Below are 19,443 nucleotides of genomic sequence, written 5' to 3' on the forward strand. Positions count from 1 at the left end.
AAAATTGCTACTCTTCCCTTCGAGGAACACAATACTGTCATCTGCAAAAAGAAGGTGTGTGATATGGGGGCCAGTGCCGCCAAAAGACACTACTTTGAGACTGTTATCCTGCTGGGCTGCTTTCAACAGCGCCGAGAAGCCTTCCACACAGAACAAAAACAAATATGGAGACAGCGGATCACCTTGTCGCAAGCCTCTAGAGGGAAGAAAGCCTCTCGAGAAACCACCATTTAATTTAACCGAGAACCTGGCAGAAGTGACACACCTCATAATCATGCGGATCCAGGGTTGAGCGAAACCAAATCTACCCAGCACCTGCTCCAAAAAAATCCACTCCACCCGGTCGTACGCCTTCATCATATCCAACTTTACTGCACAGAGTGGTGTCTTCCTCCGTCGGACCCTAATCGTATGTGTGCATTCGTATGCCACCAACACATTATCTGTCATGAGCCGTCCCGGAACGAATGCACAGCCTAGGCTCAAGGCTAATTACTGTTTTGTATGTAATAGTTCGATCCTGATTCCTGATTCCTGAAGCCGCCGCACCCAACCTTCTCTCCTCCTGATCCACCCTAGCCAGGTTGCCAGCCAGGCAGGCCCCTCGCGCAGCCGGCCTCCCACTCGCCGCTCCTCAGGCCGCCGCACGGAGCTCACCCCGCCCGGCCACCATTCCGCCACCACCGCCGCAGGAAAGCGAGGCCCTAGGTGCGCCCCCTCCTCCCCCCTCTTCCGCACACTCTTTGGCTCTCGCTTCTCTCAGCCTTCGGGTTTCGCGGAGCCCTCCCTTGCTGGTCTGGATCGGGGGCGTGCTTGTTGTCGCGTTTGTTGATTGGGCATGGGGATGCTCGGGTCTCGGATATTGCAAGGGTGCTGGTTCGTTTCCGTTGAATTGCACTGATGCGGTCGTCCGTTCCGTGATTTGGGCGTGATTGGTACTAGTACACATGCTGTTCGGAAGCGGAGACGTCGTGGCCATGAGCTAGGGTTGGGGGTGCGGGGAGGTAGCATGTGGCTGTAGTGCTGAGATGAATCGTTAGTTTGGGATGGGGATGCGGGGAAGATGGCGAGACTGCCACTGCCTACGTTAGCTAGGATGTGGAAAGATTAGTGGTGTTTAAGGATCAGGACGATGTGATGAATAACCGAATTTCTTGTATAAGAATTGTTGCCTTTCGTAGTTGCAGGAAGAGTTGGGAATGGAGGGTGCGGCGATGGAGAACTCGACGGTGCCCATGGTGGCTCCGGAGGCGGCTGACCATGCAGGTCAGCATGTCGAGGGCTCGACGGTGCCGATGGTGGTGCCAGAGGCGGCTGTTGACGCAGAGCAGCATGTCGAGCGCTCGACGGTGCCCATGGTGGTGCCAGAGGCGGCTGTCAACGCGGACCAGCATGTCGAGGGCTCAACAGCGCCCATGGTGGTGCCAGAGGCAGCTGTCAACGCAGACCAGCATATCGAGGGCTCGACAGTGCCTATGGTGGTGCCAGAGACAGCTGTCAACGCGGACCAGCGTGTTGAGGGCTCGACAGTGCCTGTGGTGGTTCCAGAGGAGGCTGTCGGCACAGACCAGCGTGCTGACGCCGTGGCAGCGCCCATGGTGATGACTGAAGCAGATGTAGATGCACACCAGCGTGCTGACAGCATGGCAGCACCCATGGTGACGGCTGAAGCAGCTGCTGGCGCGGATCATCCTATCGAGGATGCGGCTACCCAGGACAGGAAGCACGGGTAATCCATTCAAATTTATGTGGCCGCTGTGGTTCTGTAGATCTAGCTTTAATTATTGTCCTTTTCCTTTTCACGAGAAGCTTTCAATGATTGTTAGGTAGTGAAACTTATATGTGCATGCATGGGTACTTGGGTAGAGATGTAGAGTACAGAGGATAAAGATGTCCATGTTACCTGGACAATAATTGGGTATCACTGAGGGATGTGTGACACGTGGCTATTGCTGCATTGGTTGTTCGTATGAGCTTGAAGCGAGGCCAGGTAGATGCTTGTGCATACCAGCTAAACTGAATGCAAGTAAAGTTAAAGAATGGTGAAATAAGAATCCAACAACCATTGTGGTGACACACATTTTCCCGTCCATTAAACACGCAATCACTTCTTTTCTCTTGCAGACTCGCACTATCACATCACCCCATGGCTATGCCTTTTCTTTGGGGTCATTCTCACTTTCTTTTCTGCATGGTTTGCATTCAAATGTTTATCCAACCCTGTATTTCCCTAGAATTTATAGTTTGTTTAGATCTATTACATCACTACATTCTGATCGCTGTCATTTTCCATGCCATATCAATACTGTATTGGCGATGTTGTATATTCATTGTGATCGCTGTCAGCTTGTTGCTGAGTTGGTGATATGCTTGAATAGAACCAAGTTCGTAATTCCATATTGCTTCTGATTTCAACAAACATAGAAATTGCATTAAATGTTTATGAGTGCAGAGATGTGTGCATCTTCTTTTCTTCGAGGAACCATATGTACGCATTTTCTCTCACCTCACTCACACGGGAGGTGGGAGAGTGTTCACTTATATGTTATATCAAGACAGATTGTATGTGTGAGGAAAATATGAGCACTCACCCATACAAGTATAGATGGTTCACACTAATGCATATTCAGTGCATTTCAAATATAGAAATAAAAATCTGTTTGGACACAAGATAACAGAACAATCAAGTACACACCTTCCCCTTTCATGTTCTCACACTCGATCTGCATCGGGTTAAGTTTATTTAACTATTCAGTGATATATTTGGCCTTCAAAATTCATGCTATGACTGTAAGATGAGATTTTTTTTACTTGCAACACATACATATACTCTTATCTTAAACTCATTGACTTAAAATTGCAGTAACATAGCTAGACATTTTGATATTTCAACTTGTTAATATTTAAATACACAATTTGCTGAATCCAGTTTTTTTTATTTGGTTCTAAACATTTGAAAAATGTATTTCATTATAGGGATGATGGCGGAGTTGTCAATGTTACTCCGGAGGAAATGAGAGCCATGATCGAAGTTATAGCTGAGACGGGGAAGTTCTGGTATAATACTGGATCCATTGCCCCCTAGATTCCAATCCCTGATGAATTTACATACTTTAAATCTTAATTAGAGGTTCTTTAATGTCGCAAGCAACTTCGTGCTTCATATTTGTGTTCAGGTCTGCAATTTGTAATTCAGTTTTCTTCCTGATGTGTTTTCTCTTTGGATAAAATGTGTTTCATTGTGTTAATAGCTATCATTTGAAAAGAAGTAACCCCCTTAGTGCTACTTTTAGTAGCTTTATTCTTCTATAGGAGAATCAAACTTTAGGTTGATTTAGCTGTTCGCGTGTTGTTTTCAAGAGATATGGTCAGGGGCATTTGGGCAAAATTACTATAGTGGGATTACTTCTACTCTTGGCCTTGGGATTAACTTCCGTCTTACAGGCACGACTGGAGTTTTCTCAAGAGATTGTTGTCTCTCCAATTGATGCAGGTATGGGGAGGTATGCCATCAAAAAGTTTCACATTGTTTCTAGATCGTTGTATTGGCTATGTTCATGAGATTATAGTAGCTTCACTTACCTTCTAAACTGATTTCCATCATTTCACACATCAAGGTCTTGGGTGAATATTCTGAGGCTCAAATGGTGATCCGAGAGGACGGGCAGCAACAGAATTCCTTGTTTAGAGAGACACACTCAGAGCTGTTTAGCCAGCTCAATGATGGTACTGTTATGAGTCTTCAGTTTGTCTCAGTTTCTACCAAAGATAATTTGTCTCGAGTCTTAATTTGTTGCTGTTGCGATGTTAAAGTTTTAACAAAATTATCTATATTGTATGATACGTATATGTAATTCTCAAACCCTTATAATCTCATATGGTACCAGACTCCTTGTGTGCTCTCACTAAGTTCAGCTTATTAAATTCAGTATGGTTCACAATCCAGGCGCAGTTCATGTTGACCTTTAAGAATATGAACTGGACACTTTTATTTCATTGCAGTCCAGGCGCAAATATACTGCTGGACATCTACTTCTAAGAACATGAATAAGAGAGCATGTTTGGAAAATTCAGTTATGTTACTGAAATTCTTGGTGTGTTGTTTCAGAAATCCCTGACATGGTTTTCTATCTTATACTTTGGAATTATGTCACGCGGTTAAAATAAGGGCATCATTAGATGGGTTTTGAATTGCTTGTGGGTATGGCACTTTGCTAGAGTTCAATTGTATGTTTTTTCCACTGGACACCTAGACACAGTTTGGTCTCAGTGTGATGTGTTTATTTTCAAAGCTGATGTGGACAAACTGCTCTGGCAGTTCTTTGGCTAATCATATTTAGGTTAAAATAAATTCTTTGGCAGTTCTTTGGCCTGCCCCAACTTGTTTGGGACTAAGGGTTTTTGTTGTTGTTTGTTTTATTGTTTCAGATATAACTTTATTTTCTGTTAAAAAATAGCTCGCCTTAGAAGTGGATCTCCAAAATGCCCTAGTGTGATTCTACTGAGATTTGCATACTCGAAACAACCATAATGGAGCCTTAGAAGTGGATCTCCACTTGAGTTCATAGAAGACCTTGGACATTTGTTGGTTGAACTTCAATATAGATGTTAAGAGGTGATATCTGATGTACTTTCTGTGAACCATGCCATATCTGTGATCATTTTGTTTGCACATTTCCGCAGCTCTCTTGAGGTTTGAAGAGGGTCCTCCGTTTACACTTCAAAGGCTTTGTGAGGTGATGAATTTTCCCTTTGAATCCGCTTCTAAAGTTTCTATTAGTGATCCAATGTCTATAATGTATTTACTCGCAGAAGGTTATACCTTCATTCTGTGTTGCATTGGTGTTGCTTCAAAAGGAGTCTTACACTAGTTCTGTGTTGACAGATTTTGTTGGATCCAAAAGGAACATACACAAAATTGTTGAAGCTTGCTTTGGCCTTGGAGAAGGTCTGCTAACTGAACTTTCACCATCATGTAGTATCTAGTTCTTTGCTCTGTTTCCCTGTGCTGTCTTGACTTGTCCATTTATTGAGCCGTCGCTTGAAATAGCAGCTACTAGGTTAAAAGTAGTTCTTTGTGAAATGAAATTGATTGTTTTTACCAATTTTAAGCTCTCTTATTTGCAGAACCTCCTAGTCACGTCTACCATAACTAAGTGTACTGAACCCTACCCTACTGCTCATGGGCCAAATTCAGAAGGACCAGTGATCACAGAAAACACAGGTTCTGTTGCTGTAGAGCCTGAAAGGCCGGTAGAGCATCCTGCTGCAGTGCCCAATGGAACACAGTATGCAGGAGGTGATGGTGATGAAGAGATGGCTGACGCAGAAGCGGAGGAGCTGCCTGGTAGCCATGATGTCGAGATGCAGGAGGAGAAGCCTGATCAAATTCCAGATGTCAACTCTGACACCAACTCAGTTACTGCAGTTGCTTGTGAAACAGTTAATGCCAGTGAAAAAGCTCCAGATTCACAAAGTTGAGCTCACTCGCAGCGAAGGCCAGAAGACCTAGTGCAGCTCTCTTTAACAATCCAGCTATTGTGACATCTCTGTGACTAGCTGATTATGCTATGTGGTTCTCCCATGAACCACACCCATAGACAATATGATTAAGGGTTCGTGCTGTATGCTTTGAAGTTGTAGTGAGCCGTCGAAGATGGAAATGGATATCTTGACCATGGTTGAGGTGAATGAAATTCTCCGAGGAAAAATGTACTCAAAATGGCGATGGCACATTCTCCTTGGTTGTCACCTGAAAGTATGTGGACTTCTTCACTTCACTCCATACTTCCAGGTGCCAAAAGTTATGATGTACCCAAGGTTAGTCAAATTGGATATTTGGCTATCCTTTTTTGCAACTTGTACTGTAGTGAACTTGTGCATCATTAGAAAGTGACATCTTTCCTGCCCCATTTTTACTGTGAAGCAATTAACCTTGGCTGCGTATTGACCTTCTAGTGTTTCTTAGCACATCCCACTGCCGTCTGCGGTTGTTTATGAGTGCACGCCATCGTATTCGTGATTTTCTCTTGATGCAAGCTTTGTGAATTGGTAATGTTTGTGCTGCTGTCTCACGTTGACAGTAACGTTTGTGTTAAACTGACGATGTGACTGACCAGGATTGTGTTGTCGTCCCATGATGACACAAGAAGCTCTTGGCCTTGTGTCGATTTTGAATTGGTTCATATGCTGGGTGTCTCAAATCACGGTAGATCGCCAGCGTCTTAATTTTGAAGGTTGGATGGCGATGCATTTCTTGTTGCGTTTCAGTCACTGGATTAGTAAGAGAGTACGATTCTAAGGTGTTCTATGATTTTTACAAATGAAAAACACTTATTCCATGGATTATTTTGCGCAGAGTTCTATCTAAGTGGCAACTCTTGTTTTTGTTTTTTGCGAAATACTCTTGTTTTCTACAATGTCGTATATTCACCATTCTTTCATCAGTAAATGATATTTATCCAAAACTTTGATAGCGACTTATGAAAATCATGTATTAAGTTGGATAATTTAATCGTCTGCTGGTGCCTTGCGTGATCATGATCCTCGAAAGTAATATAAATAAATATAAATATACTGCCCTGTCGAGATTGCTTGGATTTATACAATGGATTCTTTTCGTGTTATGAGTGAGTAATAGAAATGCAGCAAACCATATTACGATTGGTTAATTATTATCCCCTCTTTCCTTTGGTGTGCTGCGAGGTGCCATGAAGGATAGGGCACTCGGTACTCAACTCGATCGTTGAATGGTGGCATCGTACGTGTCGATGTATGGATGGTATTCCGGCAATGCTACATCATGTGCTTGAATGCCGTCGCTGTCAGCAAAACTATATCCTCTTTCTTGTCTGCTCTTATCTCAATCTCACGCAATGTGGCCAAGTTCAGTAGCATATGTGCTTATGTTTGTAGTTTAGTTGCGCCCTAGACGCCCGCTCGTATCCGAGGAACTTCAGCCTCCCGGGTACAGTACATTTAAGGCATTTTTGGATCATGATTAACTTTGTCATAACTAAGTTTAGGAAAGTGTGGCTGTCATAAAAATTGCGGCTAACAAAATGGCTACCATAAGTGTGGCAAGATTTGACAAAAAATTAAGCCTATGACATGTAGACCATGTTGCTAGAAAAGTGTGACAATTCATAAATGTGGCAATGAACCAAACACATGCCTAGATGTTATTGCATGACTAAGGTTAGGCGTGACAATCTTAGGCTGTAAACCAGGCAGGCCCTTAGCGTCCGACATTTTCAGTTTGTTTTATGTTTTGTCTAAAGAACTGGAAGGTGATGTCACTTCTTGTTTTTCTTCTTCCTTGTCCCTATTTTAGGGTGAAAAACATATAAAAGGTGAATAGGGTGATGTATACGTAGTGGCGTAGCCAGGGCCGACTCACGCGCTAGGCTAACAACCGGTGCTACAGTAGTTATTGTGCTAAAGCTAACGAAGGAGTTCAACGCCCTTGCCCCAAGCCATAGCCCTTGTAGCTTGGGGCCTGGCTACGCCCCGTGTGTACAAGGTGCAAAGAAAGACACTAAGTTTGGTGTACACATGAAAATGTGTATTGGTGGATCATATGTGGATTTGCAATGCTTTAAAATATCATTTGTCAATTTTGTTTACAGTAATAAGATACATCATATGAACTTATGTTAATGATTTTTGGGTCGAGTTTTATTTCAAGTGGGTCAAGTTTTTTAAATGATTTTAATATCATAAATACCTTTTGCTCATTGTTACGTCCACAATACGCAACAATGCACATCTACAAAATATTTACATATTTTTATTATAGAGAAAAATACACATGTCGGTCGCGTTGCATGAAGTGTTGTTTCAAACATGTTAAATCACTCAACACATATATACCCGGGTAACTGTCCTCATTTAGGCTATGTTTGGCCCACCCGAGCATCGTTTTCTGATTACAATGCTATTTTTTCGGCAATACACAATCAAGAATACATTTCCTCACATGCAATTGTAGTGGAAGTGCAACAAGCTAATCTACTCCCTCCGTTCCTAAATATAAGTCTTTACAGAGATTCCACTATTAACCAGATACGGATGTATATAGATGCATTTTTAGTGTAGATTCACTCATTTTGCTCCGTATGTAGTTCATAGTGAAATCTCTACAAAGACTTACATTTAGGAACGGAGGAAGTAGTATGTAGTGCATGGTTAATTAATAGCACTTTTGACTTATGAGCTGTATAAGAAGCATGCTGGTACTGATATGATTGGAGATCTCCCAAAATTGTTCAATGGCCCATTCATACTAGTCAGAGCATTACAGGGGAAAGCAATACCAACAAGTGGCTCTGAGGGAATATTTAGCTTTTAAAAGTCGGGAACTAAAACCTTACGAGAGCTCCATGAGACGTCAAACTTGCCTTGCCAACAACCGGACTGAAAAATTCTCAAACCCGTTGATGCATTGTTTGCCGAGAACTTAGTAAAGAAACGAAGCGAGAGGTTCGTGGTTTCATCTGTGCGATATATTATGATATATGACAGAAACAAATAATACATATGAGACCAGGGTGGGAACTTGGAAAAAGGGGATGTAATTGAAGGAAATATGCCCTAGAGGCAATAATAAAGTTATTATTTATTTCCTTATTTCATGATAAATGTTTATTATTCATGCTAGAATTGTATTAACCGGAAACTTAGTACATGTGTAAATACATAGACAAAACATATTGTCCCTAGTATGCCTCTACTTGACTAGCTTCTTAATCAAAGATGGTTATGTTTCCTAACCATAGACATGTGTTGTCATTTGACGAACGGGATCACATCATTAGGAGAATGATGTGATGGACATGACCCATCTTGCTTGTGTTACAAGGTGTGAAGTTGAGTCAGACTCAAAGCCCGACCACTGCAGAAGATAGAGAGAAAATGAAAGTCATTCCCTATGCTTCAGCCATAGGTTCTATCATGTATGCAATGTTGTGTACCAGACCTGATGTATGCCTTGCTATAAATATAGCAGGGAGGTACCAAAGTAATCCCGGAGTGGAGCACTGGACAACGGTCAAGAACATCCTAAAATACCTGAAAAAGACTAAGGATATGTTTCTCGTTTATAGAGGTGACAAAGAGCTCGTCGTAAACGGTTACGTCAATGCAAGCTTTGACACTGATCCAGATGACTCTAAGTCACAATCTGGATACATATTTTTATTGAATGGTGGAGCTGTCAGTTGGTGCAGTTCCAAGCAAAGCGTCGTGGCGGGATCTACGTGTGAATTGGAGTACATAGCTGCTTCGGAAGCAGCAAATGAAGGAGTCTGGATGAAGGAGTTCATATCCGATCTAGGTGTCATACCCAGTGCATCGGTTCCAATGAAAATCTTTTGTGACAATACTGGTGCAATTGCCTTGTGGAAGGAATCCAGATTTCACAAGAGAACCGAACACATCAAGAGACGCTTCAAATCCATCCGTCATCAAGTGTCAGAGGGAGACATAGAGATTTGCAAGATATATACGGATCTGAATGTTGCAGACCCGTTGACTAAGCCTCTTCCACGAGCAAAACACGATCAACACCAAAACTCCATGGGTGTTAAAACCATTACTTTGTAATCTAGATTATTGACTCTAGTGCAAGTGGGAGACTGAAGGAAATATTCCCTAGAGGAAATAATAAAATTATTATTTATTTCCTTATTTCATGATAAATGTTTATTATTCATGCTACAATTGTATTAACCGGAAACTTAGTACATGTGTGAATACATAGACAAAACATATTGTCCCTAGTATGCCTCTACTTGACTAGCTCGTTAATCAAAGATGGTTATGTTTCCTAACCATAGACATGTGTTGTCATTTGATGAACGAGATCACATCATTAGGAGAATGATGTGATGGACATGACCCATCTGTTAGCTTAGCATTATGATCGTTATAGTTTCATTGCTATTGCTTTCTTCATGACTTATACATGTTCCTCAGACTATGAGATTATGCAACTCCTGAATACTGGAGGAACACGTTGTGTGCTATCAAACGTCACAACGTAACTGGGTGATTATGAAGATGCTCTACAGGTGTCTCCGAAGGTGTTTGTTGGGTTGGCATAGATCGAGATTAGACTTTGTCACTCCGTGTTTTGGAGAGGTATCTCTGGGCCCTCTCGGTAATGCTCATCACTATAAGCCTTGCAAGCAATGTGACTAATGAGTTAGTTGCGAGATGATGCACTACGGAACGAGTAAAGAGACTTGCCGGTAACAAGATTGAACTAGGTATGATGATACCGACGATCGAATCTCGGGCAAGTAACATACCGATGACAAAGGGAACAACGTATGTTGTTATGCGGTTTGACCAATAAAGATCTTCATAGAATATGTAGGAGCCAATATGAGCATCCAGGTTCCGTTATTGGTTATTGTTTGGAGATGTGTCTCGATCATATCTACATAGTTCTCGAACCCATAGGGTCCGCATGCTTAACGTTCGATGACGATATGTATTATGAGTTATGTGTTTTTGATGACCAAAGTTTGTTTGGAGTCCCGGATGAGATCACGGACGTGATGAGGAGTCTCAAAATGGTCGAGACATAAATATTGATATATTGGACCTGTTATTCGGACACCGGAAGTGTTCCGGGTGGTTTCGGGTAAAAACAGAGTGCGAGAGGGGTTACTGAAACCCCCCGGGGGAACTAATGGGCCACCATGGGCCTTAGTGGAGAGAGAGGAGGGCAGCCAGGGCAGGCTGTGCCCCCCCTTGCAGTCCGAATTGGACAAGGGAAGGGGCGGCTCCCCCCTTTCCTACTCCCTCTCCCTCTCCTTCATTCCCCATCTCTTCCTTGTAGGAGAATCCTATTAGGACTAGTAGTCCTAGTAGGACTCCTCCTCTTGGGCGCGACCCCTAGGGCCGGCCAGCCTCCCCCTTCCTCCTTTATATACGGGGGCAGGGGGCACCCTAGAACACACAAGTTTCTCTTAACCGTGTGAGGTGCCCCCTCCACAGTTACACACCTCGATCATACCATCGTAGTGCGTAGGCGAAGCCCTGCGCCGGTAACATCATCATCACCGTCACCACGCCATCGTGTTGATGGAATTCACCCTCGTCCTCAACTGGATCAAGAGCACGAGGGACGTCATCGATCTGAACGTGTGCTGAACGCGGAGGTGCCGTACGTTCGGTACTTGGATCAGTTGGATCGCGAAGAAGTTCGACTACATCAACCGCGTTACTAAACGCTTCTGCTTTCGGTCTACGAGGGTATGCGGACACACTCTCCCCTCTCGTTGCTATGCATCTAATAGATATATCTTGCGTGATCATAGGAATTTTTTTTGAAATTACTGTGTTCCCCAACAGTGGCATCCGAGCCAGGTCTATGCGTAGATGTTTTATGCAGGAGTAGAACACAAAGAGTTATGGGCGATAATAGTCATACTGCTTACCACCAACATCTTATTTTGATTCGGCGGTATTGTTGGATGAAGCGACCCCGACGGACATCACATGACCACGTTCATGAGACTGGTTCTACCGACGTGCTTATGCACATAGGTGGCTGGCTGGTGCCTGTTTCTCCAACTTTAGTTGAATCGAGTTTGACTACAACCGGTCCTTGTTGAAGGTTAAAATAGCACACTTGACAAAAAATCGTTGTGGTTTTGATGCGTAGGTAAGAACGGTTCTTGATAGAAGCCCATAGCAGCCACGTAAAACTTGCAACAACAAAGTAGAGGATGTCTAACTTGTTTTTGCAGGGCTTGTTGTGATGTGATATGGTCAAGACATGATGTGATATAAATTGTTGTATGAGATGATCATGTTTTGTAACAGAGTTATCGGCACCTGGCAGGAGCCATATGGTTGTCGCTTTATTGTATGCAATGCAATCGCCATGTAATTGTTTTAACTTATCACTAAGCGGTAGCGATAGTCATAGAAGCAATAGTTGGCGAGACAACAACAATGCTACGATGGAGATCAAGGTGTTGCGCCAGTGACGATGGAGATCATGATGATGCTTCGGTGATGGAGATCATGAGCACAAGATGATGATGGCCATATCATGTCACATATTTTGATTGCATGTGATGTTTATCTTTTATGCATCTTATTTTGCTTAGTACGGCGGTAGCATTATAAGACGACCCCTTACTAAATTTCAAGGTATAAGTGTTCTCCCTGAGTATGCACCATTGCTACAGTTCATCGTGCCGAGACACCACGTGATGATCGAGTGTGATAAGCTCTACGTTCACATACGACGGGTGCAAGCTAGTTTTGCACACGTAGAATACTCGGGTTAAACTTGACGAGCTTAGCATATGCAGATATGGCCTCGGAACACTGAGGCTGAAAGGTCGAATGTGAATCATATAGTAGATATGATCAACAATTCAACATAGTGATGTTCACCATTGAAAGCTACTCCATCTCACGTGATGATCGGACATGGTTTAGTTTATTTGGATCACGTGATCATTTAGATGACTAGAGGGATGTCTATCTAAGTGGGAGTTCTTAAGTAATATGATTAATTTAAATTAAATTTATCATGAACTTAGTCCTGATAGTTATTTTGCATGTCTATGTTATTGTAGATCAATGGCCCGTGCTACCATTCCTTTGAATTTTAATGCATTCCTAGAGAAAGCTAAGTTGAAACATGATGGCAGCAATTACAGGGACTAGGTCCGTAACTTGAGGATTATCCTCATTGTTGCACAGAAGAATTACATCGTGGAAGCACCGCTAGGTTCTAGGCCTGCTATAGACGCAACTGATGACGTTAAGAACGTCTGCTAGAGCAAAGCTGATGACTACTCGATTGTTCAGTGTGCCATGCTTTACGGCTTAGAATCGAGACTTCAAAGACGTTTTGAACATCATGGAGCATATGAGATGTTCCAAGAGTTGAAGTTAATATTTCAAGAAAATGCCTGAGTTGAGAGATATGAAGTCTCCAACAAGTTCTATAGCTGCAAAATGGAGGAGAATAGTTCTGTCAGTGAACACATACTCAGAATGTATGGATACCATAACCACTTGACTCAGTTGGGAGTTAATCTTCCTGATGATAGTGTCATTGACAGAGTTCTCAATCACTACCACCAAGCTATAAAGGCTTCATGATGAACTATAATATGCAAGGGATGAACAAGACAATTTCCGAGCTCTTCGTAGTGCTAAAGGCTGTGGAGGTAGAAATCAAAAAGGAGCATCAAGTTTTGATGGTCAACAAGACCACTAGTTTCAAGAAAAAAGGGCAAAGGGAAGAAGGGGAACTTCAAGAAGAACGGAAAGAAAGTTGCCGCTCAGGAGAAGAAATCCAAGTCTGGACCTAAGCCTGAAACTGAGTGCTTCTACTGCAAAGGGACTGGTCACTGGAAGTGGAACTGCCCCAAGTATTTGGCGGATAAGAAGGATGGCAAAGTGAAATGTATATTTGATATATATGTTATTGATGTGTACCTTACTAATGCTCGTAGTAGTGCCTGGGTATTTGATACTGGTTCTGTTGCTCATATTTGCAACTCGAAATAGGGGCTACGGATTAAAAGAAGATTGGCTAAGGATGAGGTGACGATGCGCATGGGAAATGGTTCCAAGGTCGATGTGATCGCCGTCGGCACGCTACCTCTACATCTACCTTCGGGATTAGTTTTAGACATGAATAATAGTTATTTGGTGCCAGCGTTGAGCATGAACATTATATCTGGATCTTGTTTGATGTGAGATGGTTATTCATTTAAATCAGAGAATAATGGTTGTTCTATTTATATGAGTAATATCTTTTATGGTCATGCACCATTGCTGAGTGGTCTATTTTTGTTGAATCTCGATCGTGATGATACGCATGTTCATAATATTGAAGCCAAAAGATGCAAAGTTAATAATGATAGTGCAACTTATTTGTGGCACTCCCGTTTGGGTCATATCGGTGTAAAGCGCATGAAGAAATTCCATGCTGATGGACTTTTGGAATCACTTGATTATGAATCACTTGGTGCTTGCGAACCGTGCCTCATGGGCAGGATGACTAAAACTCCATTCTCCAGAACAATGGAACGAGCTACTGACTTATTGGAAATAATACATACCGATGTATGCGGTCCAATGAGTGTTGAGGCTCGTGGCGGGTATCGTTATTTTCTTACCCTCATAGATGATTTGAGCAGATATGGGTATATCTACTTAATGAAGCATAAGTTTGAAACATTTGAAAAGTTCAAAGAATTTCAAAGTGAATTGGAAAATCATAGTAACAAGAAAATAAAGTTTCTACGATCTGATCGTGGAGGCGAATATTTGAGTTACGAGTTTGGTCTTCATTTAAAACAGTGTGGAATAGTTTCACAACTTACGCCACCTGGAACACCACAGCGAAATGGTGTGTCTGAACATCGTAACTGTACTTTATTGGATATGGTGCGATCTATGATGTCTCTTACTGATTTGCCGCTATCGTTTTGGGGTTATGCTTTAGAGATGGCTGCATTCACTTTAAATAGGGCACCATCAAAATCCGTTGAGACGATGCCTTATGAACTGTGGTTTGGCAAGAAACCAAAGTTGTCGTTTCTTAAAGTTTGGGGCTGCGATGCTTATGTGAAAAAGCTTCAACCAGATAAGCACGAACCCAAATTGGAGAAGTGCGTCTTCATAGGATACCCAAAGGAAACTGTTGGGTACACCTTCTATCATAGATCCGAAGGCAAAATCTTTGTTTCTAAGAAATGATTCTTTCTAGAGAAGGAGTTTCTCTCAAAAGAAGTGAGTGGGAGGAAAGTAGAACTTGATGAGGTAATTGTACCTTCTCCCTTATTGGAAAGTAGTACATCATAGAAATCAGTTCTAGTGATTCCTACACTAATTAGTGAGGAAGCTAATGATGATGACCATGAAACTTCAGATCAAGTTACTACCGAACCTCGTAGGTCTTCAAGAGTGAGATCTGCACCAGAGTGGTACGGTAATCCTGTTCTGGAAGTCATGTTACTATACCATGGTGAACCTACGAACTATGAGGAAGCGATGATGTGCCCAGATTCCGCGAAATGGCTTGAGGCCATGAAATCTGAGATGGGATCCATGTATGAGAACAAAGTGCGGACTTTGGTGGATTTGCCCGACGATCGACAAGCCATAGAAAATAAATGGATCTTCAAGAAGAAGACTGATGCTGACAGTAATGTTACTGTCTACAAAGCTCGACTTGTTGCTAAAGGTTTTCGACAAGTTCAAGGAGTTGACTACGATGAGACTTTCTCACTCGTAGCAATGCTTAAGTCTGTCCGAATCATGTTAGCAATTGCCGCATTTTATGATTATGAAATTTGGCAGATGGATGTAAAAATTGCATTCCTGAATGGATTTCTGGAAGAAGAGTTGTATATGATGCAACCAGAAGGTTTTGTCGATCCAAAGGGTGCTAACAAAGTGTGCAAGCTCCAGCGATCCATTTATGGACTGGTGCAAGCCTCTCGGAGTTGGAATAAACGTTTTGATTATGTGATCAAAACATATGGTTTTATACAGACTTTTGGAGAAGCCTGTATTTACAAGAAAGTGAGTGGGAGCTTTGTAGCATTTCTAATATTATATGCGGATGACATATTGTTGATTGGAAATGATATAGAATTTCTGGATAGCATAAAAGGATACTTGAATAAGAGTTTTTCAATGAAAGACCTCGGTGAAGCTGCTTACATTTTGGGCATCAAGATCTATAGAGATAGATCAAGATGCTTAATTGGCTTTCACAAAGCACATACCTTGATAAAGTTTTGAAGAAGTTCAAAATGGATCAATCAAAGAAAGGGTTCTTGCCTGTGTTACAACGTGTGAAGTTGAGTCCGACTGAAAGCCCGACCACTGCAGAAGATAGAGAGAAAATGAAAGTCATTCCCTATGCTTCAGCCATAGGTTCTACAATGTATGCAATGTTGTGTACCAGACCTGATGTGTGCCTTGCTATAAATATAGCAGGGAAGTACCAAAGTAATCCCGGAGTGGAGCATTGGACAGCGGTCAAGAACATCCTGAAATACTTGAAAAGGACTAAGGATATGTTTCTCATTCATGGAAGTGACAAAGAGATCGTCGTAAACGGTTACGTCGATGCAAGCTTTGACACTGATCTAGATGACTCTAAGTCATAATCCGGATACGTATTTTTATTGAATGGTGGAGCTGTTAGTTGGTGCAGTTCCAAGCAAAGTGTCGTGGCAGGATCTACGTGTGAAGCGGAGTACATAGCTGCTTCGGAAGCAACAAATGAAGGATTCTGGATGAAGGAGTTCATATCTAATCTAGGTTTCATACCTAGTGCATTGGGTCCAATGAAAACCTTTTGTGACAATACTGGTGCAATTGCCTTGGCGAAGGAATCCAGATTTCACAAGAGATCCAAACACATCAAGAGACGCTTCAAATCCATCCGTCATCAAGTGTTGGAGGGAGACATAGAGATTTGCAAGATACATACAGATTTGAATGTTGCAGACCCGTTGACTAAGCCTCTTCCATGAGCAAAACATGATCAGCACCAAAACTCCGTGGGTGTTAGAATCATTACTTTGTAATCTAGATTATTAACTCTAGTGCAAGTGGGAGACTGAAGGAAATATGCTTTAGAGGCAATAATAAAGTTATTATTTATTTCCTTATTTCATGATAAATGTTTATTATTCATGCTACAATTGTATTAACCGGAAACTTAGTACATGTGTGAATACATAGACAAAACATATTGTCCCTAGTATACCTCTACTTGACTAGCTCGTTAATCAAAGATGATTATGTTTCCTAACCATAGACATGTGTTGTCATTTGATGAACGAGATCACATCATTAGGAGAATGATGTGATGGACATGACCCATCCGTTTGCTTAGCATTATGATCATTACAGTTTCATTGCTACTGCTTTCTTCATGACTTATATGTGTTCCTCAGACTATGAGATTATGCAACTCCCGAATATTGGAGGAACACCTTGTGTGCTATCAAACGTCACAATGTAATTAGGTGATTATAAAGATGCTCTACATGTGTCCCCGAAGGTGTTTGTTGGGTTGGCATACATCGAGATTAGAATTTGTCACTCCGTGTTTCGGAGAGGTATCTCTGGGCCCTCTTGGTAGTGCTCATCACTATAAGCCTTGCAAGAAATGTGACTAATGAGTTAGTTGCAGGATGATGCATTATGGAACGAGTAAAGAGACTTGCCGATAATGAGATTGAACTACGTATGATGATACCGACGATCGAATCTTGGGCAAGTAACATACTGATGATAAAGGGAACAACGTAAGTTGTTATGCAGTTTGACTGATAAAGATCTTCGTAGAATATGTAGGAGCCAATATGAGTATCCCGGTTCCACTATTGGTTATTGATCGGAGATGTGTATCGATCATGTCTACATAGTTCTCGAACCCGTAGGGTCCGCACGCTTAACGTTTGATGACAATATGTATTATGAGTTATGTGTTTTTGATGACCATAGTCTGTTTGGATCCCGGATGAGATCACGGACGTGACGAGGAGTCTCGAAATGGTCGAGACATAAAGATTGATATATTGGACTATGTTATTCGGACACCGGAAGTGTTCCGGGTGATTTCGGGTAAAAACGGAGTGCCGAAGGGGTTACCGGAACCCCCCGGGGGAACTAATGGGCCACCATGGACCTTAGTGGAGAGAGAGGAGGGCAGCCAGGGCAGGCCGCGCCCCCCCTTGCAGTCCGAATTGGACAAGGGAAGTGGGGGCGGCTCCCCCCTTTCCTACTCCCTCTCCCTCTCCTTCATTTCCCCTCTCTTCCTTGTAGGAGAATCCTACTAGGACTAGTAGTCCTAGTAGGACTCCTCCTCTTGGGCGCGCCTCCTAGGGCCGACCGGCCTCCCCCTCCCTCCTTTATATACAGGGGCAGGGGGCACCCTGGAACACACAAGTTTCTCTTAACCGTGTGCGGTGCCCCCCTCCATAGCTACACACCTCGATCATACCATCATAGTGCCTAGGCAAAGCCCCACGCCGGTAACATCATCATCACCGTCACCATGCCATCTTGCTGATGAATTCACCCTCGTCCTCAACTGGATCAAGAGCATGAGGGAGGTCATCAAGCTGAACGTGTGCTGAATGCGGTGGTGCCGTACGTTGGATCAGTTGGATAGCAAAGAAGTTCGACTACATCAACCACGTTACTAAACGCTTCCGCTTTCGGTCTACGAGGGTACGTGGATACACTCTCCCCTCTCATTGCTATGCACATCCTAGATAGATCTTGCTTGATCGTAGGATTTTTTTTTTGAAATTACTGCATTCCCCAACAGTAATACAAACAAAGACTAATATATTATGATACCATCAGAGTTTCCATGCTCAAGGGAAAATGCTCAAGGTGGTAGGCTCTGGATATTTAGGAGAGAGTCTTGACTCAGATATAAATAGATAGGATAGTGCTACTTGGTAAGGAAAATGCTTAGACGCTACAGTCAATCGGTTTGGTCAAATAGCTACATGAAAGTGCATTAAGTCGACTAGAAGGAGGGTGAATAGGTGATTTCTACAAATTTGTCACTGAGAAATTTCAGGGTGAGGAAATTCCTAAGTCACGAACAACTAGCAGCGGAATAAGTACTAAAGTGTAAGAATAACAGAAGCATAGTCATCATGATGAAATGAAAAAAACAAACACAGAGCGCAAGTAGCGTAAACTCAGGATAGGCAGGCTGAAGACAATGTGACTGAAGAAATTGGATTGAGGAAATAGAGAAAGTCTTCAGTCAAAGTCTTCAAACAATAATGATCAGGTTCATCAACACATGAATGAGGAAATGGAAGGGTTGAGGAAATAGAACCAGTAGGCTTGGTGAAGACAATGATTTGGTAGACCAGTTCCAACTGCTGCGACAGTTGTACGTCTGGTTGGAGCGGCTGAGTATTTAAACTCGAGACACACAATCCCGGACACATAGTCCTCACTATATTCTCCTTGAGCTAAGGTCACACAGACCTCACCCAACACTCGTGGTAAGTCTTCACAGGTGATTTCCAAACCTTCACAGACTTGGCACTTGGCGATCCACAATTCCTCTTGGATGCTCAAACCATGACGCCTAACCGTCTGGAGGATACACAGTCCTCAAAGGTAACAAGCGTCGGTTCCACACAGGAACAATCTCTTCAGTGATGCTCAATCACTTTGGGTTTGTAGGTGTTTGGGTTTGGGTTTTGGGTTTTCCTCACTTGATGATTTTTGCTGAAAGTCCTTGGAGGATGGGATGCTCTCAATGACAAGTGTCAGTTTCTCCCGGAGCAGCCAACCAGCTAGTGGTTGTAGGGGGCAGCTATTTATAGCCTAGGGAGCAGCCCGACATGATAAGACATAAATGCTCTTCAATGATATGACCGTTAGGTGGTAGGATATTTTGGA

General features: G+C 42.6%; 1 protein-coding gene across 2 annotated transcripts; it reads left to right on the forward strand.

Annotated features, from left to right (window-relative positions):
- The first annotated feature begins 413 nt into the window (after positions 1 to 413).
- On the forward strand, positions 414 to 5,912 carry LOC123156649 (serine/threonine-protein phosphatase 4 regulatory subunit 2). Of its 2 annotated transcripts, none has more exons than XM_044574788.1 (8): positions 414 to 708; positions 1,182 to 1,729; positions 2,977 to 3,057; positions 3,445 to 3,493; positions 3,618 to 3,726; positions 4,684 to 4,736; positions 4,886 to 4,948; positions 5,128 to 5,912. In XM_044574788.1, exons 2-8 carry the CDS (start codon positions 1,200 to 1,202, stop codon positions 5,479 to 5,481), a joined length of 1,239 nt encoding a protein of 412 aa, XP_044430723.1. In that variant the 5' UTR covers positions 414 to 708; positions 1,182 to 1,199; the 3' UTR covers positions 5,482 to 5,912. The 2 variants fall into 2 exon arrangements, with proteins under 2 accessions (XP_044430723.1, XP_044430724.1); XM_044574789.1 differs by having other exon boundaries at positions 418 to 708; positions 1,188 to 1,729.
- Positions 5,913 to 19,443: the final 13,531 nt, after the last annotated feature.

Source organism: Triticum aestivum, chromosome 7B, assembly GCF_018294505.1.
Source record: "Triticum aestivum cultivar Chinese Spring chromosome 7B, IWGSC CS RefSeq v2.1, whole genome shotgun sequence".
Lineage (NCBI taxonomy): Eukaryota > Viridiplantae > Streptophyta > Magnoliopsida > Poales > Poaceae > Triticum > Triticum aestivum.